The sequence below is a fragment of the Amphiura filiformis genome, chromosome 8, assembly GCF_039555335.1.
Source record: "Amphiura filiformis chromosome 8, Afil_fr2py, whole genome shotgun sequence".
In the NCBI taxonomy this organism is placed as follows: Eukaryota; Metazoa; Echinodermata; class Ophiuroidea; order Amphilepidida; family Amphiuridae; genus Amphiura; species Amphiura filiformis.
Window position 1 is genome coordinate 24,611,125 of NC_092635.1, and position 24,889 is coordinate 24,636,013.

General features: G+C 34.9%; 1 protein-coding gene across 4 annotated transcripts in view; it reads left to right on the forward strand.

The window, feature by feature from the left end:
• Positions 1 to 24,889, forward strand: part of LOC140158836 (uncharacterized) — a 116,372-nt gene that overhangs the window by 17,843 nt on the left and 73,640 nt on the right. For 3 of the 4 annotated variants that reach the window (XM_072182076.1, XM_072182077.1, XM_072182078.1), the window contains exons 7-9: positions 364 to 483; positions 3,451 to 3,564; positions 4,376 to 4,483. In XM_072182076.1, coding sequence (XP_072038177.1) covers positions 364 to 483; positions 3,451 to 3,564; positions 4,376 to 4,483 — 342 coding nt within the window. The remainder of the gene's footprint in view (positions 1 to 363; positions 484 to 3,450; positions 3,565 to 4,375; positions 4,484 to 24,889) is intronic. The other variant, XM_072182079.1, reaches the window with a different exon arrangement.

Below are 24,889 nucleotides of genomic sequence, written 5' to 3' on the forward strand. Positions count from 1 at the left end.
TTTTTGGACGGGCAACAGAAGTTCGTGCAACGGTCATGTTATGCAGACGGGGCCTGCATATATGTCAAATTGATCAGTGAATACGTCGTATCACCTTTTTGTATTCTTGGCTGGTATATTTCGTATACCGTTTCGTTATAAAAAAAAAGGCCAAATATTAAAGGTATCAAGTGTATGAACTTTGAGATTTACATGCCTTTTTATCGTCTGAAGTGCGGAGCTCCAGCGACTGAAGCTAGTTGGTGATACAACGGTGGCCACACCTGGCTGCATCATAGAATCCTATTCCATTGGCTCGTTGGATTCGTCTATACATAATAATGGGTTCCCTACTAATATCTTATATTTTTAATAACTTTTCAGTGTGTTCTTCGGATGAATTCACATGTTCTGCACCTCTAAGCCGTCGATGTATTAAAGATTTTGAGCAATGTGATGGATTTCCAGACTGCGCAGACGCAGCGGATGAATTGAATTGTCAAGGTAAGACATTACACCGCTAGGGAAGGTCATCTCATTTGCATAATAATGGGCGGCCATCTTGGATTTGGGGTACATGTAAATCCCAGAGTTTCTTGGGAAAACGATAAGCTATTTGAATTATTTTTTTCTTCAATACATACAATAAAGTATGTTACAGTGCGTAACAGAGCCCCTTTTTGAGATTTTAACACTTCAAGTGTCATTTTGAGGTGCGAAAATCAAAAAATTGAAATTTTGGCCAAAATCGGGCAAAATTTCAAAACTTATCGTACCGCCACAAAAAATGGAGTATAAATTACAAAAAGGGCTCTGTTACGCACTGCAGTATGGTTACCAGAAGAACATGTCCGGATTACAGCTTCCTACTACTTTTCGTTAACGAGAAAAACCCTGGGATTTGTCGTCAAACAGCCATTTGAGAAAAACGCCTTTAAAACCTAGAAACACCTAATTTGCATATTATGCAAATTATTTCATGCATCAATACAATTTTGCATACTGAATCCAAAGGTACTTGAATTTATATAAATGTTAACACTGTTTCTAGGCCTGTAATGTGAAGAGTTATTGAATTTTAAAGGAGACAATTTTAAATATAGCCGGCTGAAAACAATAAAATACAAAAGAAATTACAAGATCTTATTTTCTTTGTTTTTACAATAATATGCTCAACTAGTTACTGTAAATGCAAATACAACGATTTAGTATGTGTTTTGAAAATAGACCCTTGTAAATTTGCCCGAAATGGTCAACTGACAAGCAGTATTTCGGGGTCAAATGACACAAATACCATATTTGGTTGGTCTTAAAACAATAATGGAAGTAATAACAAGACATCTAGTGCTATATTTGTGTTGAACTACTTATTGTTAATGCAATTACAAAGATTCAGCAGCACCAAGAGACACTGTATTTTTGAAAATAGATCCTTGAAAAATTGCCCGAATGGCCGATACACAGTGTTTTCGGTGTATTCATGTTTGGTTGAGTTTAAAACAATAATGAATGACAATTCAAGATATTTTTTTTTGTTATTTATTATGTTTAAGTAGTTAATGTTAATGCAATTACACAGTTTTGAGCATCATGATATTCTCTTTTTTTTTTAAATTACTGGCCCTCAAAAATGCTCAAAAAGGCTGACGAGCAGTACATGTATTTAGCAGTGCGCATGGCACAAAATGCCATTTTTGGTCTGGTTTATATTAACAATGGAAGTAAATACAAGACATCTTTTGCTATTTGTATGTTAAACTATATAGTTATTGTTAATGCAATTACAAAGACTGAGTATCAAGAAACACTTTATTTTGAAAATACACCCTTGTAAACTTACTCAAAAATGTCCGACGACTAATATTTCTGATATTCACGACCACATTGAGGGCTCGTGTTTTTCATCCATCTTCACCATTTGAAGGGGTGGGAGCATGGTATTTCAGACTTTTGAAAAACCACATCATTAGATATCAAGGGCTGATGGGTAGTTAATTGGGGTCGTGGCTTTTTGAGTGGTATTAAGCAAGGAGCTTTAAGGAAGGAGAAGCAATAGATTACGTAACACATTGTTACTTTGATACCGATTTGATTTGCCGACAGGCTATTCATAAAAGTGGTACCATTGTTTCGAACAAAGAAGTTCCGCCATTAAATTGATCACTGACCCGACAGCATTTTTTAAACGCTTTTCCTGGCAGGTGGATGTCAGTAAGTGATGAATAGAACATTTTATGTCAGTGCACCACTTGAGAAAGTTGTACCATTGTTCTCACTGTGCTGACTTATCCCAATTTGGGCGCAAGCACACAAACCTTCTATAGGCGGCGTCCAAAGTGGTTTGAAATTTGAATAAAATGAATGAACACGCTTTGAATTGACAATTCGCTCACAGGCAGCTCAGGTAGAGAAATTGATTATCAATAAATAAAGAAATAAATGGAGAGTGCTTAATTAATGGATACAAAATAAAGAAATAAAATGCTAAATGAATACCTAAAGTGAATAGAACCTGGTAGAATAACGGTAATCACTCGATCGATCAATCAATAAATCAACATATCAATCAATCAATCAATCAATCAATCAATCAATCAATCAATCAATCAATCAATCAATCAATCAGTCAGTCAGCCGCCAGTCAGTCGATCAATGAATAAAGCAAATCAAATACACATGTAGACATATATTAAATATAACTGCGGACCAAACTTGCCCGAATTTTGCAAGCCAACCGATAGAGGTGGATACGCCCAATGAATGAATAAAAACACCTAACCTAATAAAGTCGCCTAATTTTACAGCTGTAGGTGTCGATCGCACGACTTCATGAATATTGATTGGTAACATTTTCCAATATGTCAACGCTCTAATTAAACACAATAGAACAATAAACCTTGCAGTGCGTTGGCTCACCACCCTACGACATACATAAATTCGCCTAGCCCCATTTTCCTAATATAAAATTTAAAAAAAAGTTTGCCGCTAGCCGCTATCAAACTAATGTCAGTATATTTTACTAGCGTGCTAGACCAGTACGCCGCCTGACTTATAAATGCGATCTTGAAATTTGAAGATATAGAAGGGGATCCCCCTAAAATCATAAAGAAAAAAATTAAGCAATAAAATTGCCCTGTACATTTGTCTGTTTACTAGTACGAAAAACACCTTGGTTTGGTTTGGGCTCATGGGGTAAAATTTCAACATTTTGCGCGCACTGGCCCACAAAATAGCAAAACACACCTCATTTGGGGCTAAAATGTTTGAATTTTTCGAAAAAAGTCCAAGTTACAAAATATGCTGATTCTCCGACCCAACACCCCCCACTAAATTTTAATACTCAGTCCGCCCGTCAAATTGTAAATGTAAACCTGTAATTTCAGATAGTTTTTTCGGGCTAGATTTCGCAGATTATGGTTAATGTTTGAAAATTTAAACATCGGAAGTGTCGATTCTCCTTTGGTCCCACAGATGCGCCATGTGATGAGTTCGTTTGTTCCAATGGAGTGTGTGTACCGGAGACATATCTATGTGATGGAGACGATGATTGTGGAGACAACACGGATGAGCAATCTTGTCCCCCGGGTAAGCTTATAATACATTTAATAAAATTGTAGAAGCGCGCCCGAAGCGCGCACAACAACATTGTAGATAATTAATTAAATGTATTTACTATCTTTATGTGATTTGATAGGCAGCTTCAATTGAGGAGCCGTAATTACCAGTCCTGAAATGGATTATTTGTATAGTTCTTAATTATTGTTTATTGAAAACGAAATGTGATTGCCCCCCATATATTTATGGAACACATAATAAATTATACGGAAACCATTGTAATTTAATGCAACTGACTTACAAAAATGAAACCCGACCAGTAAATGCTAGACTCATTTCTCAGTCCCATGTCATTGACTCACTATAGAGACTGATATACATCCCTTAGACGACATTTGTTGGAATTATAAACTGGTTGTACAGTTTTCAGACAAATTGGTAAATCTCCTCTCATTGCCATATCGCCTCCATTCAAGCTTAAATTTTCTCTTTATTTCCTGCTTTTGACCTTTTTCTTTCAACTGTTGTCTCAGGTATACAATGTATATAATCATTGACAGTAGTAAGTAAGCATTCCAGGACATCTTTCGGGTCAGGGGTCAAAGGTCACGAGATCCAAGGTCAACAGGGGTAACGAGGTCATGAATATTAATGAATTCGTGGCTAATTAGCATATATGAATATTAATGAGGTGGTTGTGACTAATTAGCATATTCACGAGGTCATGAATATCAATGAGCGAAAGTGATCAAAATTTCTTATACGAAACATCTAGCAAGGTGGATGATTTTTTTCAGCCCACAAAGTATTAATCAAACTCATTGGTCTACTTATCCAACAGATGCGCCATGTTTGTGTTATTATTTTGGAGAGTGCATAGATCCGTCATGGATATGTGATGGAGAAAGTGATTGTGACGACAACTCTGATGAGCAATTTTGTCCTACGGGTAAGTTACCGTGTATCATCATTGTTTAAATAATGTCATAAACTGAAGAATAATGAAACTGCGATGATTTATGCATGTGATTCGTAAATGAAAATTACACTTATTCAATATCGCTAACACGTGGCTTGAAAAATGACTCAATTTTTATATTACATTATAGTCCAATACTTTCCAATACCCAATAATCTCATTTTGGTATGGTTTGGTAAATGCTCTGCTGCATCTGTAGAGCCTGCATCATAATATTTACTGCAACGAGACGTAAATTTAGAGGAAACTTTGTGGCACGTTTTGAAACCGGTGTTGTGCCTAATAGTGGGTGCAGTATACCAAATAACTACGCAAAAGGTGCAATGGTAATGATTTCCGGTTAAGGCTAGCAATTATTTAACATATGAATTTGTAAGCGCTCTTTAAGCAACGTCATTGTTCATTGAATTTAGAACCGAATGACAAAATAGGCGAAACTAGTAACTTTACGCACAAGATTTGCAATTTAAAGAGACATTGAAATAAAGCTAGTATAACATTTAATGACATAAAATCTGAAAAATATTGTAAGGATCACTTGAGGTTTTGACTTTTAAAACCTACATTTTGGTCAAAATTGGTGCTTAAATAGGTCGTTTTCAACAGATTTACCACATTCGCCTTGCTATAAACATTGAATTGTTGACGTAATGAACAAAAGTGTTTTTAGGAAAAAGTGTTAGCTTTCGTTCGATACAAAATATTCCTGATTGGATGAAGGGAACACATTTGACAAAAACCAATGACAGATGCCAATTTTCCACTAGTCACCAGCTACAAGCTCATATAGCTCTTATGATGCTATGCACTCAACCGTGTAGTGTAAATTGGCTACTTGCTTAGAAGCTCTTGGACGAAATTGTGTGCTCAGGTGTATCGAGGTCAGGTGGAAACTGTGTATAGATGCGTTTATAAGAGAATCGTTTTGTAGCCGGCGTCGCTTTCAACAATTTTTAATAAAAAACTGAATCCATTAAGATATCCAAAATTGAAGCTTAAACATAAATTGTGTCTTTAATTAATACAGGGATGATGTATATAAAAATGTGAACAATATTGTCACGCGGGGTATATATATATATTTAATACACACCTATGACGTCGCGCTATTGTTTTACCGCTCCATTATTTTCCACGAATGGAGCGATGATCACAATAACACGCCATTCGTAAATGCCTTTCTCTTTTCTCTGAAAAGCAAATACTTTTCAGGGAAAAAGTACTGGCATTTACGAATGTAGTGTTAATATCAATTGCACTTTTGAAGAGCAAGTATTTGCGAAAAGTGCAGTATTGTTATCATCACTTCATTCATGCAAAACAATGATACGAAAAACAAGAAGAAAATGATTTTCATTAATACAATAAATTGAGGAAGCGGAAAGCAACATTTGCACAGTATTGTTATGGGACCTGAGAGCACATCAGACATATCGAATTGCATGCTGAATACGAGGATTGTCCCTATATCCAATAATTATAATAATTTTGATTTTACATTTTATATTTTTCCAAATTTAACAGTCCTCGAAGTAAACTTTATAAATCTATGATATGTAATTAAACTATAGGCCTATTTAGCTGGGATGAAAATCCGACTCAATTGAAAATTTGACCTTTCATATTGAACTTAAACATTTTTTTCCAAAATAGTGTTTTGAGGAAAAAATCTATATCTTTAATAATGAAGGTCAAAATTTCCATATGATTGACAGCTGTTCAACCCAACTTCATACTCTTTACTGCATATCGTTAGATTTATACAATTTACTTTGAGGACTGTTAAATTTCACAAAATCAATTTTTAATAATTTGTCATAAAATGTGTATTGTATCGCGAATTTAATAAAAATCTAAATTATTTGATATCAGAAGGATGTGTCTGATTTGCTCTCAGGTGCCACAAAAAAAAATACGTAAAAACGTCGCTATCCGAGCCCTTACATTGCAATCTGTGAAAAGCAAGGCAAGATCAAAACGGGCAGGTAAAATTGTTGGCTAAGTTGTACTTATTATGCAAGATGTGTTTTTACCCTCACTTTGGAAAATGCTTATTTAGGCTTTACTTAGTAGGCCCTTACTTTGATTTATTTGGACCTTTCTTTCTACATGTACGAGTACGCTTACTGTTTTTTATAACATTTTTTTTTCTTCTTTATATATTATACGTTTTCAGTGGCTTAGGCCCTACATATAATATTTTGGGCAACATTGCTACATATACATAATACACATTCTGTATCAATGTATTTAGGCCTAGAATCTGTTTATTTTTAAATCGTTCTCTTCGGGCATGTTTAATAATGATAAAAGCCACAGTAGGTCTATTTTCTGTATAATTTTTTATTTGTCATTAGTATATCTGATGTTTCATCTGATGGTATTTTGGCATGCTTGAATATTTACTTACATCGATCAGTAGGCCTATCCGATACCGTAAAATGGGGTAACTTTGGGCACTTTTCAGAGTTTTTAAACCACTGCTTCCAAACAAAACCAAATATATTTCTAATTATCTCTTTTTTTTATGACATTAGGGTTCCCTTCTACACCTTGAAGTTGAACAAGATTTTTGAATAATTTTGAAAGGGTGCACTAGGGGTTGAAAATAGCCTGACCAAAATTACCCCGCATTTGGGGCAACTTTGGTCAGAGTATTACATTCCATGAAGAAAAAAATATAAAAATTGATCTTCGCTGTATATGGGCAAGGTTTTTTTTTTTTGTGACATTTGACCCCTTGCAAAATTAAGCAAACACGCATCCTTGCTCACAAATATCGATTTTTATTTTGTCTGAAAAAAATGTAAAAAAATGCTAATTTTTGGTCAAATATGCCAATATTTTCGTAACTTTCAAAGAAATTGGACATGAGCGACTTTTATTTCTTCCAAATATATTTCTTAACAAATTGAGACCAAATATGACTAAAAACAATATTGCTGTACGGAAATATGACCATTTAAAAAATATATTTGAACGACCAAAGTTACCCTGCTGACCGAAGTTACCCCCATTTTACGGTAATCAAATATTACAATGTTAGGGACGCTCCATTTGATTTCGGAAGGCCGACTGGAAGTTGAGGTGGCTTTTATTTCGCGTCGAAGGCGGCGAAGTTTGTTTTGTTTTTTGCCGACGAAGTTCAGGGACATAATAGGCCTAGGTAAAATGTGTTGTAATACATTTAACATTTTCGTACCTTTTCGTACCTGATTTTGGTCCTTCTGCTGCGAATCAACGATATATATCCTCGGAATGATTCCATCACAAAAGTATCCAAGATAAAAAATAGTGTCCATAATTGCATGGTTGTTCCAAAATCGAACACTCGATTCACAGAGAAGAGTATCATTGCTCAGGTATAGCGATAGGTGTAGCATTCTTGAGGTACACAACTGTAATGACCATTTCATATGAACCTACATGACCTTTTTGCCAATTTTCTTTATTATGCAAAATAGAGACCTAAACGCAACTACTTCAATAGTTTTACGCATTAGAAGTGGGCATAAAGAACTATTGATTGTCTAATCACTTGGATGATTTTACGAATCTACGTTTATTCAATTTGTGTAACAAACATTTTAAATCTTTATAATTCAAGAAGGTGGTTCCGGATGATTTGAACTAAACACCTGGATCGTGATATGATGGGTATTTCTATAGAAATTTTACATAAAGCTGAGTCGGACTATTTTTGCACACGCACCTAAAATTTAGTACGATCATTATATTAGTGTATTTGATAGTGCATTGTCCGGCATCAATGAGTAATTGATCAATTAGTAAAGAGCAACCTATTTCAATAACACTCCATTCGTGAAAAATAATGGAGCGGTAAAACAATAGCGCGACGTCATAGGTGTGTATTAAGTCGGTTAATGGCCGCGGATTAGAACGTGAGTGGCTAAGAATGGCCTAGGGCCTTCGGCCCACGGCCATTCTTAGCCACTCACGTTCTAATCCTTGGCCATTATCCTATACATAGATTATAGATTAAGTATCTGGCCTCGTATTTATGGTTGTGACCTTTCAGTGCGTAGGTTCTCAAACATGCTATACCTGCAGGACAGGGGTTGAAGAATGATGGCCTTAGATTGTGTTGGGTACAAAATCTAACATGAGGTGAAATTTTGAGACATTGCATCAGAAGTGATCAATTTATGACAAAAACTAATACACAAAAACTGATATATAAACTCAATACACCTCAGAAACGTAGCGTAGTGTGAGGAGGCAAAGCCAGGTTTTCGTCCCCATTTGTCAAATTTTTGTCCCATTTGTAGTCATTTTAAAGACACTTAAACTGCATGTTATAGTACCTAGCCCTATTGACTGATTCAAACAAGTTAAAGATTACGATGACGAATATTATATGATATATATTATATTATTATTTTTTTCTGCTTCAAGTTTTTAAGGCACTGTCAACGCAATGTTTTTTCTTTTCAGATATTCCAACCTGCAGTGGAAGTTATGACTTCTTATGCAATAACGGCCAGTGTATATATGATGGGTTGGAATGCGACACTGAGAGAGACTGTCCAGATGGCTCAGATGAACTATCTTGTGAGTTGGATTAATAAAAATCCCTTTAAAAAGGGATGTACCGGCAAAAGGATGAATTACAATGAGTAACATTATATTTCGTTTTTAAAATATAAATTTTCAGTAAAAATAATTTTTAAGTGTAAAGATTATGGTTGTATTTTGAGCCAAATTCCATTTGTTGCTATTCTCTCAAAATCAGTCTTTACGTTGTTACATAAATTTGAAATAAGATGAAATAAATTCCCAACATTTAATAACATTTAGCACCAAATGTGATCATTTGGTATAGTACCAAATGTGATCATTTGATGTGATCCCTTCTACATCCTTAAGAATTTCGGAAGCTAATTCATTAGCAATTTTGCCCAATAGTTTATGTATTCTTCTCTGACTTACGTCAAAACTGTCTATATAGTATAATTGTGATTGCACAAATGAAACTTGTTAAAGCAAACAACATTCGCATCTTTTAGTATAGATTAATTCATAACAATCTAGTTTTGAAAATTTAAACACACACAATATTTTAAAAACACTATTATCAAGAATAATTATTTTTGGAATATATATAAACAACAAATATATTATAGGCCTACACATACTGAAACCCAAAGCTATTGTATTAATTTTGTTAGCATGGTTAAAGACTAGTGAGATACGGATAGGAACATAATTCGTTACATCTGCATTAAAGCTCCATTTTTCTGATTTATATCATCATTATTATAGACCAAAATATATGAAGTTAATCAACTTATCCAAAAGAAGGTAATTGTTTATCATGTGTGCAAATAGGTTTTGATAGCAGACTTTTGATTAAGGGCATAACATTACACCCTCTTCTATCATAACATCTAATTATTATCCTGTGAAACTCCTATTAAAATGTAGAACCAATTGTCCTGCCAATTATTCTCTCCCACCAATTAACAATTAATTTTCATGTGTAAGTTTTCTGGAATAGATGTGTAATGACATCAAAACAGTTTCATTAACTTCTAGCAAGATCGCTGCTAGATAACCTTGACCCTGCTTGAAAAGCACTATGACCACAGACTGACACACAGATATTGGAACTTGTACTGAGTATTATATTGTCCCCTGTGCTTTATACTCTAATAAGGTCAACGTGCATGGTAAGAGGACCAGCGAATTTGCCAAATTTTCAATTTAGAAAGAAAGTTCCTAAAATATATACTGATTTTACCTTAGTAATGCAAAATCAACACAAAACTTCTGTTGTCTTCACACACATATTTTGGTATTTCTATTTGCCTTGACAACTTGATAAATTTTTGACAATATTTTCTGTTTTGTTCATTCACTATCTAATAGAAAGTTAGAAACAACAACAAACTTGGGCCAATATTAATAAGTACCGGCCAGCTGTGGCTGGCCGGTACAAAAAAGAAAGTCTTTTTATATTCAGGATGACCGTAGAGACGCTCGTTCGATCTCGACCGTTTCATAAAAACACAAACACAAAAAATTACTTGGATCAAGACATAACTAGTGCAGTGCAATGGTAGAAGGGTACTTGCTTCTGGTTGATGAAATCCCTGATTCAATGTCTTTAGGTGCGACTTGCTGGGGTGGGATTGGCTTGGAAAAAGGCTTAATAACATCATATAGATTAAATCCAGCCTTCTGCTCTCCCCATGGTACATATTTTATAACAGGGTAAAATGAAACATTAAAGTATTTCATCCTCATAGGAGGGGACGAGAAGCCCCCCAGTAATAATGTACAGAATGGTACTTTCAAAATGAGCAACTCTCTCAATTCGTCCGAGTCCGTCATTATGGACTTCAATACTGCAGTACGTTCTTCTTCACACAGTACAGTTTGCATAAGGAACAGTTTCTAGTACGGATTTGACAATGTTATATTTCAATTAAAACCTTTCGGCGATTATTTTCTGAAATATGTAAAATTCGTGATCTTTGCGTTAAATTGGAAATTTACGGAAACATCAGCAGTTGTGTAAACGGCCAAAATTTCCAAGTGGGCAAAATAGCAAATTTCTCGCGCTGATCGGCTCCCACAATGACTTAACCGAGACAAATACGCGCGGATCACACGAAAATGTGCAACAATGTTAATTACTTAAACATGTTAAATGCACAAAAACGGGCCAAAAGGAAGAAATATAATCGCATTTTTTTCCCTATTATTTCGGTCGGTACGCCACTGGAAACGTGACTGCTTTGATTCCAATGTTCCTCAACTGTTTGTTCAACTTTGAACAGGAAAGTTTTAACGTGTGATTTTGTTATATTTGACATTTTTGCATTGCCTATTCGTTTACCGCAGGCCCCTCTCCATCGTGTGGTGGAACACTAACCGCAACGTCTGGTAAGATATTTACCCCAAATTATCCGTATCAGTACCCGAATGATGCAAAGTGTACGTGGATAATCCAAGGCGATGAAGGGACACACATACAGCTCCGTTTCACCAGATTTTCTTTGGAAGAATTCCAAGTTGATCCTGAACTCGGATACATCTGTTACGATTGGCTGGAGGTATGAATATTAAATTAAAGTATTAAATACGAAGTAACAACTTATTTTAGCTATCTGGCTATGGCATGCGATTGCAAAATTAGACTATGCCATAGTCGATTTTTGATAAATGAAAATATGTTATTATTCATGATGAACGCATTCAGTTGAACTGATGTATACTGATATTTATTACATCAAAATACTAGTATAAAATGGTTATAAAAAAGTTTATATAATTATATTTGTGACAGTAAAAGTAAAGTATACGTAGGCTTATATTATTGAATGCAACATATCATAATGGCATAACTATAATGGTACTTCAATACTGAACAATTCTAATTTTAGAATCTGTCAGTCTATTAATCGCGAACGCCCGAGTTAAAATCCACTTGGGAAGCTAACAAACAGAGGGAGTAGGGTGACTGAAAAGATCAGATGTGAAAATCTATCAATTGTGCACAAATTAATTGAATCACAGTTCTAAGCTTAAATGCAACAGCCAGAGTATGCACAGTTGGCAAGTGGACTACGGAGAAGTCTATTGCAAAATGTGCTTGCAGAGCGGATGCTATTATAAATTATTATGGTCTCAACGCAGGACTACCGATTCTTATTGTTCTGCAAGGCTCACTCAGTCATTTAATGAGGCAATACAAACGATCGAATTTTGTATTCAAATGAACAAAATTTTGAGTTACACCTTTTCAGTGTAAATTTTTTTTTCTCGGCCAAATGAAAACCAATAATTTTCATTTTTTCAGTAAATGTCAGGAAAAACTGTAATGCTTGATACTGTATTTTTTTTCAAATCTTAGTGTTAAACCTAGGCGTGAAATTCAATCATTTAGTGTAAGATTTTCGATTTTGATAGGCTTCAACTCTGCCCGCGAGCCTTTTTTTGGATCAACCTTTTAGCTTTTCAAAGTAATATAGTTGGCTAACGAAGGATTTTTCCCAACTTTCTAACGCACATCACCGTGAGCGATATATCATAGTTTTGTCAGAATTTCCGTTTTGATTCCACCTTTTTTCACTGCCGGCTGAAAATTTTTCAAAATCAACGCGTGAAATCCAAGGCATTGTAAATCGATATCCCCGGGTGCCATATGCAGTGATATGAAGACCGGCCTGGCTACAGTGTTGCTAGAACTTCAATATAGGAAAGAAATTCCCAGGCCTAGCGGACCAATGTGTTGAAATTTGCTTCTCCTCAAAACAACTTTGCCCAGCATTTGGTAAAAAAAAATCAACAATCTTACATGCAATTGAATACATGAATACAAAAGCCACCTAAGTCCATGCGAAGTTATTTTGAGAGAAAAACCCGTGTATCATTTTAATTCCTTCAGTTAGATTTACCTGGTCAATATGGTAAGTTTTACTTGCAAATGAGTGGATTAACCTGTATTAGGTATGACGATTAGCATTTCAGGGACTTCGTGGGGTTCATTTTAAATTTTGGACTTAGGTGGTTTTTGAATCATATACAAAGACAACAATGTTAGATTGAGATTACCACTAGTAAGATAATACAAAATAAAGCACACAGGTATGTATAATGTTGATAAGCATTCTGCCATGTAATATAAACCACACACTTTCCTTTATTAAACCCATTTTTTGTTCAAAAGTCATTCTCTAGCAATGAATGTGTTACAAGTGGACTTTTATACATACTGGATTTCAATCAATGTGTTACAAGACTCAAATCATGGAATTGGGTGATTCTTTCATACATGCTATTTTTCACATGCCCAATAGACACAGAGAATGAATTTGAGTTGTTCTTTCATGCATATGACAGGCCTATGTATAGCAACAATTTCCCATGCTTAACTCAATTTGGCCAAAGTATGGACTTAGGTGGCTTTTGTATTCATATATTCAATTGGGCAATATTTTAAACAAAACTTTCATTTACAAAACATAAATAGGCCCTACTACGCTGTATATTTTATAAACTGTTTGGAACACACTTCCAAATACCCGGGTCCAAATAACCTTCGTATTAACATCCCCAGACTTTCGTTACCGTATTTAAACGCCAGCTCAAACCCAATTTTTGTAAATTGATGGTTTTTGTGTTTGTTTGTCAATTTCGTGCTTTACGCGCTTTGAGTTCCTCATCGGAAGATATTGTGCTTTATAAGAACCATTCATTATCATTGTTAACTTAAACCTGTTCAAGCAATTAATTAAAAGTGCTTGCCTAAAAACAGAATAACTTGGATGTTAATACTTCACCTAGTGTTTCAATTGTCATGAAGGTGACTGGGTATGGTGCCTTTTGTTTGTGTTTGTTTGAAACTGCTTTTGGAATAACAATACAAGGTTAAACATGGAAGTTTATAAAAAAAAACCTATTAAATAACCTAAAGGAAAAAAAAAAACCCACATTTGTGGCAACAATGAGCCTTGCATTGAAAGTCATATTTAAAATGTGTTGAGTACCACCCCAAAGTTTCCCTATATACACCCCCTACTACCCACCTCACACACCTCTGCACCCACCCCACGCCCGATAGGCCTATAGAGCCTACATAATATTACATACCGGTATAATAATATTTATATAGCACGTTATAGCTATACATTTAAAAAGTATAGCCCTATTATGACAATTAGGCCTACATGTCAAATTAAAAACAAACCCGAACACAAGCCTGAAGGGTGTAATGAAAATGCCAACCCGCGATGGGGGGGGATTATTCATACAAAATTCACCTGTATGAGGGACAGAAAAATAAAATCCCCTATAATAACACACTCATTTTTCTAGGTTTGGACAGTACAACGTGCGTCTCTTAATACGGACTAACCTAGGTAAACAAACAAACAGACAAAATGGTCGACATAATCATGGAAACCATATTTGCCATTGCAGGCTATCACCATGATCAAGGAAGCAAATATCCAAAATTCACTTTAATTTACCAAAGCACCCAAATGGGAGATTTGGGCTACAAAGTCGCCCGTCGAGTAATCCTGCTTTCAATGCAGGAGAGACCTGGATTAGATCAATGGAATTATCGACTATTTAAGCTGCTTGCTTTCGATCGAGATAAAGTACTGAGTTTGAGATTTTAGGAGCATGACGTGAAAAAAGGTGAAATTAAAACGGAAATTCTGACAAAACAATAATAGATAGACCCACACGATGTGCTTTACAGAGGTGGGAAATATCTTTCCGTAGCGAATTATATTAGTTTGAAACGCTTAAAAATGAATTCCGAAAAAAGCTCGTGGACGGATGTAAGGCCTATAAAATTCATAAATCTTACACTAAACGACACAATTTCATACCTAATTTTAACACCAGGATTTTAAAAAAAATGTATATCCAAGCGCAATGTTTTTAACTGACATTACTGAAGAAAAAAAATATTGCTTTATATTTGACCGAGAAAATTAATTTCGTAGCAAAAAGGTGTATATCTGAATTGTGCTGATTTTGACATGTATCGATCGACTTTTAGCGCGACTATGCATTTCTAAAGAATCGGTAGTCCAGCTGTATTAGATTGGATAGACTTTCGATAACTAGCTTACGGTGTGCGCATGACAATCACATCTCAACCCGCATCCATCTCTGAGCATGCTCTGAGTAATCTCATCGATGTGCCGGTTACACCCACTCAACATCTCCAAGAAGGAGAAAGGTTAACCTTTCTAGTTGACGATATTAATGGCTAACTGACTGAAGATGATATTAATTTTATTGTCAGCGATGTTTGTATTTTTTCATATCCTACATGTGAAATATATTCATAACTCAATGAAATGATTCGTTCCTTCAGATTCTGGAGTCCAAACTAAGCGAAGGTGAGGTACATTGCGGTGCTGAGGAATATGAGGGATATGAATATTCTTCATCAGGGAACTATCTCTATTTACAGTTCAGGTCGGATGGCAACACCGTGAGCTCTGGGTTCCGGATTGATTACGAAATTGGTGAGAATCGGAAAGGCTTAAATATTATTATAACAATCACAGCACTCGAGCTTCTTTATTTTGAACTTAAAGCCATATTATAACATTTGCTGAGGAAGACGCCCTCACTGAATTTTTTAAAATTAAATTGTACTTTATTAAACCAATATACCCTGCAAAAATCAAGACTCTAGGTGCTGTAGTTTTGTCAAAATCCGAGATTTTGAATAAAACGCCGGAACCGGCGCTTTATTATTACGATGGAATTATTAGTCGAACGCATACACGATGTTCATAAACACAGTATGTCACGGCGTGCGGGACGGTGATAAACACAAGAAAGGGTCGTACCACAACATGACCGAAGGAGTGGTACGTATTGGCGACATGTGCGCTGGTAGTAAATTCCAATTTTTTTGCTTTGCCGTAGTTGTTCGGCTCAAAAATAAAAGGGATATATCTGACAGTAAAAGCTAACATTTTATGGCAAAGAAATGCTAATCTATTTTGTTTGAAAATGTTATAATATGGCTTTAACATAAACTCACAAGTTGATAAGCAGTTTGAATGAATTGACTTAAAAAATGTTCATCATGTGCATTCTATCTTGTGCAGTGTCATCTGAAGCATGCATAAATCCGTGTTTGAATGGAGGGCGATGTGTCAGTGGAAGTTGTGTTTGTCAATCGGGATACACAGGATTATACTGTCAACCAGGTATGTTACTATACTATTTGAGATATTTCTTAGGTAACAAAATGAATCTACTGATAACACATCCGGAGTAGCACAAAGCATCCACCGTTTCGTGCATCAACTGGATCCCGCTTTGGAGTCTGTACCATGATCAAAATGATCGCCACAAGGGAGAGCAGCGTGGCATACTGGTTAAGGTATTTGCCTTTGGTGCGAGAGGTCCCGGGTTCAATTCCACGCAGGACCAAAAACAAAATCTAATTCCGCTCTCCCGTGGCTCATCTGGTAAAGGCGGGGTGAATGTTTTGCCGAAATGGTGGTCAATGTCAACGGTGGTCAACGGCAATTGTGAATCGGGATATACAGGATCGACCTGTAATATAGGTATGAAACAGATAGTTTAATAGGTTAAATAACACAAATGGCAGTAAAGTCCATTTCTGAAATATGTGTGTATGATTAACACTTATACGAATTGATATTATAACATAACGTTACAGAACTAATAAAAATGGTAATGATAATAATGCGTTCAAAAGTAATTTGAGTGATTAACAAAATGCACCCAGTATGATGACACTTATTACCAACAGTCAACATTTGAGAAGGACACTTTGTGGAAAGATCAATTGACCACACTGCAAATCGTTCAAGTTAATACCAATATTTTGAAAGCAAACACTTAAAGCTACTTATTCAAAATGTCTGTGAACATACATTGTGTCCTGATAAACGTATAACCTGAATTGTGGTGAATCTCCTACTACAGCTTAACAATATTACCCAAAACTAAAATATGTATTTTCTTCTTCCTTGAACAGACGCCAATATTTTTTTTCTTTGTTTCTTGTGTTTCTTTGTTATATGTTGGTAGTGTGATGGCTGAGTGTAATCAATGTAATAAGTGTATTTATAAGGTGAATTGCAATTCTATTCAATGTTAGTTCTGTAAAGCTATGTATCATAAAAGATGTGTTTATGGTAATCTTGAAGACGACAATTGGTTCTGTTACAAATGCTCTGGTGATATTTTCCCATTTAATCACATTCTTGATGATGATGAATTTCTGTTTACTATTCGTTATTTCAATAATTCTTATGATTATAATAAGATGTTAGATTTAAAATTCAATCCTTTCTTATTTGAAGTTGGTATTAATGACAAATCGCATGATTACCTTCAAAACCTTGGCATTTTAAATTCTTGCAACTATGTGTTTGATCCTTCATCTGACTTTAACTTGTCGTTTAAAGCTGGGTTTTCTATTTTGCATTTAAATGTACGCAGTTTTAACAAGAACCAGGATTTTATCAATGCATTCATTTCAAATTTGAATTTCACCTTTTCGATTATTGCCCTGTCCGAGACCTGGTTCAAGGAGGATCATTCAAACCTGATTGACATTTCCAATTATAATTTGATAAGTATCCCTCGTCAAGGTAGGAGAAGTGGCGGGGCTGCTCTTTATGTTCATAATATATTATCTTTTAAAGCCAGACCCGATTTAAATTTGATTCAAGCCGATCGTGATGATATTGATCATTCTGAATCCATTTTTGTTGAAATCATTTCTCCACAATCCAAAAACATCATTGTTGGTAATGTTTACCGTGCCCATCGTACTAATGTTGATTCTTTTAATTCTGATTTGTCTAACTGTCTCGATCGTATTTCACTTGAAAATAAATTGTGTTACATCTCTGGTGACTTCAATCTTGATATTCTTCATTATGACACCGACATCAAGGTTAATGAATTTGTCAATAATTTTATTCTCATGATATGTTTCCACTTATAGACCGTCCTACACGTATTGTTAATAACTCAGCGAGTATTCTTGACAACATATTCACAAATGTTCTTAGTAAGCAGATTAAGGGCTGGGGTATGAACGTTTGGACAGTATTTATTATGGGACATTAGAGCACATCAGACATATCGAATTGCATTCTGAATACGAAGAATGTCATTCTGATATCAAATAATTTTGATTTTTTGAAATTCGCAATTTAATACACATTTTATGGCAAATCATTAAAATTGATATTTTTGATATTTAACAGTACTTGAAGTAAACTTTATAAATCTGATGATTTATACTTAAAGTGTATGTAGGTGGGATGAAAAGCCGACGATCAATTGAAAATTTTGACCTTTCGTATTGAAGATATGGATTTTTTTCCCCAAAACACAAAAAAAAATTAGGTCTTTTTGGGAAAAAAATCCACATCTTCAATATGAAAGGTCAAAATTTTCAATTGACCGTCGGCTTTTTCCTCCTGCTACATACACTTTAAGAATATGTCATTAGATTTATATAATTTACTTCGAGGACTGTTATATATCAAAAATTTGAAAAATATCAAATTTTTATAATTTGTCATAAAATTTGTATTATATTGTGATTTTCAAAAATGTAAATTATTTGATATCAGAAAGACATCCTTCGTATTCAGAATGCAATTCGATAGGTCTGAGGTGCTCTCATGTCCCACAAAAAATTCTGTCGAAACGCAATAAACGCTCATTTTAGATCCCTTAAGTCGGGTATTTTTGTTAATAACATTACCGATCACTATCCCGTATTTCAAGTTACTGGTGCTGTTGATTTACATAAACATAGTCCTAAATTTATCAATTGTCGTACATTTAATCAAGATAATATTAATTGCTTTAAGAATCATCTTCAGCTCACAGATTGGGATTATATTATGAATGATTCATCACCTACGAAAGCCTATTCCAATTTTGTTACAAAATTCAATGATTTGTACAATCGCTCTTTTCCTGTTAAGCGCAAACGTATGGCTCGGGCTAAAGGCATTCCTCATAAACCATGGATCACCAAGGCAATTCTTAGGTCTATCCGCAGAAAGGACAAACTCTATCGAAAGTATAGATCATCACCAACTGCTTCTAACAAGCGAACCTTGTCAGATTATAAGAACAAACTGACCTCTGTTATTCGTGCATCTAAAAAGCAGTATTACTGTAACTTACTTGATGTCCACAAACGTGATCTTAAAAAGACTTGGGGTGTCTTGAATGATCTTTTAGGTAATAGAAGGAAGAAGCCTTTGTTTGATTCTTTTGTCATTAATGGTTCTATTGTTTCCGACTCACAGCAAATTGCTGATGGTTTAAATGATTACTTTGTTAATATTGGTCCTAATTTAGCTAGTAATATTCCTTCAACTCCCACAAAATTCAATGATTTTCTCAATTCAGTTCCATCACCTATGCACTCTCTTTTCTTATCTCCAACTGATGTTGAGGAAGTCGTTGATATTTGTTCTTCATTTAAAGCTGGTACTAGCAGTGGTTTTGATGACGTTAAACCAGACATTGTCAAGATTGTTATTGATTTAATTAAAATACCCTTATGTCATGTTTTTAATTTGTCTATCAGCTCAGGTATTGTACCAGATGAACTTAAAATTGCACGTGTCGTTCCCATTTACAAATCTGGTGATGCTACTTTATGTAACAATTATCGTCCTATATCTGTTTTACCTGTGTTTTCCAAAATGTTTGAAAGTATTATTCATAAAAGATTGTATAAATTTCTTGAATGTCATAATTTGCTTCATAATTGTCAATTTGGTTTCCGAAAAAAGCTCTCCTCTTACATGGCACTCATTACCGCCTATGATAAGGTTGCTACAGACCTTGATAAAAGATTACATACAATGGGCATCTTTTTGGACCTCTCGAAGGCGATTGATCATCACATTCTTCTTGATAAACTACATCATTATGGTATCAGAGGAAGTGCCTTCGAGTAGTTCAAGAGTTACCTTACCAATAGAACTCAGTATGTTTGTTTAGATGAATGTAACTCATCATATCGTAATATAACATGTTCAGTCTTAGGCCCTTTACTTTTCATCATTTTCCTAAATGACATTGCTTTTTCTTCTGATAAACTTGCTTTTGTAACCTATGCAGATGACACAAATGTTATTGTTTCGCATGCTAACCTCCCTGATTTAATAACTATTGTTAACAAGGAATTAGATAAGCTTTCTGTATGGTTTAAATCAAATAAGTTGTCGTTAAATGTAGACTAAACAAATTACATTATGTTTAAAAACAGGTATAGCAATCGTGTGTATAATGATTTAAATATTTTCATTGACGGAGTCAAAATCTCCAGAGTTTCCCATACAAAGTTCCTTGGAGTTCTCTTAGACGAGTCTTTAACTTGGTCAAAACATACTTCAAATGTTGTTAATATTTTATCTAAGTATTGTGGTATCTTGTATCGCCTTAAAGAAGTTCTCCCTTCCAAAACATTGTTTTCATTATACAATACTCTTGTGCTTCCCCACCTATCTTATTGTAATTAAATTTGGGCAGATTCAAATAACACCAATCTCCACTCAATCCATCTAAAACAAAAAAGAATTATGAGGATCTGCTCGAATTCTCACTGGCTCGAGCATACTCCACCTTTATTTAAGAATTTTAATACTCTGACTATTTATGACATCCACAAATTGACCCTTTGTTCATTTATGGACAATTATGCTTCCAATAACCTTCCTGTTAATTTTGCCGATTATTTCATTCAAAACATGTCCTTTCACAGCTACCCCACCCGCATATCCTCATTTTATCGTCCGTATAATTTCAACACTGATTTAGCAAGAAATACAATCAGAAGACAAGGTCCTCTGATTTGGAATACAATTTTACATGAGTTAAAGAATGCCAAATCACTGTATGTATTTAAAAGAAAATATAAGTCGTATCTGTTGTCATATTATCAGTAACTTAAGGGAAGGGGTATGAACGTTTGGACAGTATTTATTGTGGGATATTAGAGCACATCAGACATATCGAATTGCATTCTGAATACGAAGAATGTCCTTCTGATATCAAATAATTTTGATTTTTTGAATACACATTTTATGGCAAATCATTAAATATTGATATTTTTGATATTTAACAGTACTCGAAGTAAACTTTATAAATCTGATGATTTATACTTAAAGTGTATGTAGGTGGGATGAAAAGCCGACGATCAATTGAAAATTTTGACCCTTCGTATTGAAGATATGGATTTTTTTCCCAAAACACACACACAAAAAAAAAGGTCTTTTGGGGAAAAAATCCATATCTTCAATATGAAAGGTCAAAATTTTCAATTGATCGTCGGCTTTTCCTCCCAGCTACATACACTTTAAGAATATATCATTAGATTTATAAAATTTACTTCGAGGACTGTTATACATCAAAAATATGAAAAATATCAAATTTTAATAATTTGTCATAAAATTTATATTATATCGTGAATTTCAAAAAATTAAAATTAGTTGATATCAGAAAGACATGCTTCGTATTCAGAATACAATTAGATAGGACTGAGGTGCTCTCATGTCCCAAAAAATACTGTCGAAACGCCATAAACGCTCATTCTAGATCCCTTAATTGGTTTGTTTATTTTATAACTGTAACTTATAGTTAATTTGAATTTTGCTATATGCCATCATCACTGCCTTCACTTTAGTGTTTAGTTGCACATGTCCTGTCCGGTCCTGTTCTGCACTTACCCAGTCCTGTTCCGTGTTTGTAGTTGTCATGTTTTTTTGTTTTTTTAGTAGTTATTTAAGGTAGTAATCTATAATTATCATCATTTGCAACTTCTAGGGTGACCATACATTTCGAGCCTTGCTCTTTTGGTCTCCCCACCAATGTTTTCTTTCATTATTTGGTTTGTATAATATTGTATGGTGAAAATAAACTGAAACTGAAACTGAAAACAATGAATGCTCCAGTAATCCATGCAAAAATAACGGACAATGTATGGACATGGTCAATGCCTACACATGCAATTGTTCACCTGCATTTGAAGGAAACAACTGTGAAGTAAATAAAGGTAAAAGTAAAATAATGTAATCTTAATTTGGTTGAAATCGTCAGCGAAAGTAGATGATACAGAAATCTCACAGCAATGGCACAATGGGTGATTCTTCCTGTATTTGCTACGGAGTAAACAACATTGTTACATACCGTCCTCCAGGGTCTACCATTCATCAAGTTTATGTACTACTCGAAATTAGCCTATTGTCAATATTTAATTTTTGACGTTTTAGTTGACAAAATACGATAGTAACTCGTTCAAAAATCATCTTACCAACAAGACGCTTCAACAAGGTGCAAGGCCATCTGACTCCACATCTGAGGGCTGTGGAATAATTATGAGCCTGGGAAGGGTAAACTCCGGGGGTAAACTGAGGGGCAAGAAGTATTCGGCAAATCAGAAGGTGGGTGAGCAAGCAATACATGTATTTGGCAGGTCGAAAGGGTGGAAAGCGATGTTTGTACACATTGACGGGGCACCTTTTAAATAAGGTGCTTTTAAAAGCTTAGAAAAACATTATAGAAACGATCAAATATGCAAAATATCCTGCTCGCTACGCTCGCATCATATATCGATACCATTTACGAATTGTGAGCTATTGGGTTCCCAAAAATATGGCATTTACAAAGGGGGCAAGCAGTTTTGGCAGGCCGAGAGTAGGGGGAAAAGCAATATTTGGCACGCCGTTTGGAAATTGTATCTTCCCCGGGGCTTATAATAGCTCATAATTATTGCACAGCTCCTGAGTCACGTACTGGCCCAGACGTATAAATCCATGTGTATGAATACATGAAGGTATATATTACATACACCAGGAAAAATTCACTAAAAACACATTTTATCGTAAATCTTATCAATATTATTAAGTAGGCCATGAAAGAAGAGATGTCAAGATACCGCAAATTCGGTCGCACAATTGCTCTTGGAATGAAAAGTGCTAAAGTATCAACCGGAGTATCAATAAACTGTTCTCATTAATTTAGTCTTTTCTTTATAGTTACAGTATTTACCACCACGGTAGTTGTTTCATCGAGTCTGACTCTGGAACTAAACTTTGTGTTGGATTTACAAGATGAAATATCTCCAGAATATCAGAGTCTTGCTTCAGATATCGTAGCATTGGTAAGTGTATTTTTAAATCTGCAACTTGTGTCAGTCAGGTCTTTATTTTTCTACCAGAACCGATTACTCACTATATTTTGGGGGTTGAGGAGGATGTGTTCAATCAGCGATACATACTGGTACTAAAAGTGGAGCAATGTTTGAACCCGGAATGATGAACAATTGACGATTGATAATGGTAAATTTGGCATTGATATTGGTTATTTTGGCATTAATAATGGTCATTTTGGGATTGACATTGGTATTTGTGGCATTGATACTGGTCATGTTGGCATTGATACTGGTCATGTTGGCATTGATACTGGTCATGTTGGCATTGATACTGGTCATTCGGCATTGATGCTGGTCATTTTGGTATTGATACTGGTAATTCTGGCATTGATACTGGTCATTTTGGCTTTAGTACTGGTCATTTTGGCATTTATTTTACAATTTTGGTATTGATACCGGTCAATTTGGCATTGATACTGGCTATGTTGGCATTGATACTGGTCATTTTGGCATTGATAATGGTCATGTTGGCATTAATGGTCCTGTTGGCATTGATGCCGTTCATTTTGGTATTGATACTGGTAATTTTGGCATCGATACTGGTCATTTCGGCATTGATACTGGTCATTTTGGTATTGATACTGGTCTTTTTGGCATTGATAGTGGTCATTTTGCATTGATGCTGGTCATTTTGTTATTGAAACTGGTCATTTTGGCATTGATGCTGGTCATTTTGGCATGGATGCTGGTTTTTTGGCATTGATGCTGGTCATTTTGGTATTGACACTGGTAATTTTGACATTATTATTGGTCATTTTGGCACTCATTTTGTAATTTGGTCATTGACACTGGTCATTTTGGCATTGATACTGGCCATTGTTGCATTAATTGTCATATTGGCATTGATGCTATTCATTTTGGTATTGATACTTGTCATTTTGGCAATGATACTGGTCATTTTGGCATTAGTATTGGTCATTTTGGCATTTATTTTGTAATTTAGGCATTATTACTGATCATTTTGGCATTGATACTGGCCATTGTTGCATTGATACTGGTTATTTTGGCATTGATAATGGTCATATTGGCATTAATGGTCATTTTGGCATTGATACTATTCATTTTGGTATTGATACTGGTCATGTTGGCATTGATACTGGTCAATTTGGCATTAATCATAGTCATTTTGGGTTTGATATTGTTCATTTTGATATTGATACTGGTCGTATTGGCATCGATACTGGTCATTTTGGCATTAACGTTGGTCATTAGTTTGGGCATTGATACTGTCCATTTTGGCATGATGCTGGTCATTTTGGGATTGATACTGGCCATTTGGCATTGATATATGTCATTTTGGTATTGATACTGGTCATTTTGGCATTGATGTTGGTCATTTTGGCATTAATAATGGTTATTTTAGCATGTCATTTTAGAATTGAATACCTGAGTGGAAGAAGGGCCCAACTCCAATTTTTCACAAAAATGAGTTAGACCCAGCATTTTATTGCCAGCAGACTGTTCAAGTATCACCCTTGTGGCCCCCGTGCAGTGGAAAACCTTAATTCTTTCATTAAAAGGAAATGAAAATTAAAAAAACACGGATCTACCTGTGCACCTATAAAATTGGCACAGCAATTTGTCTCAAATATGAATGAATTTTAAGAAACATACAGGATATGATGAACATTGACTTGACGCCATGA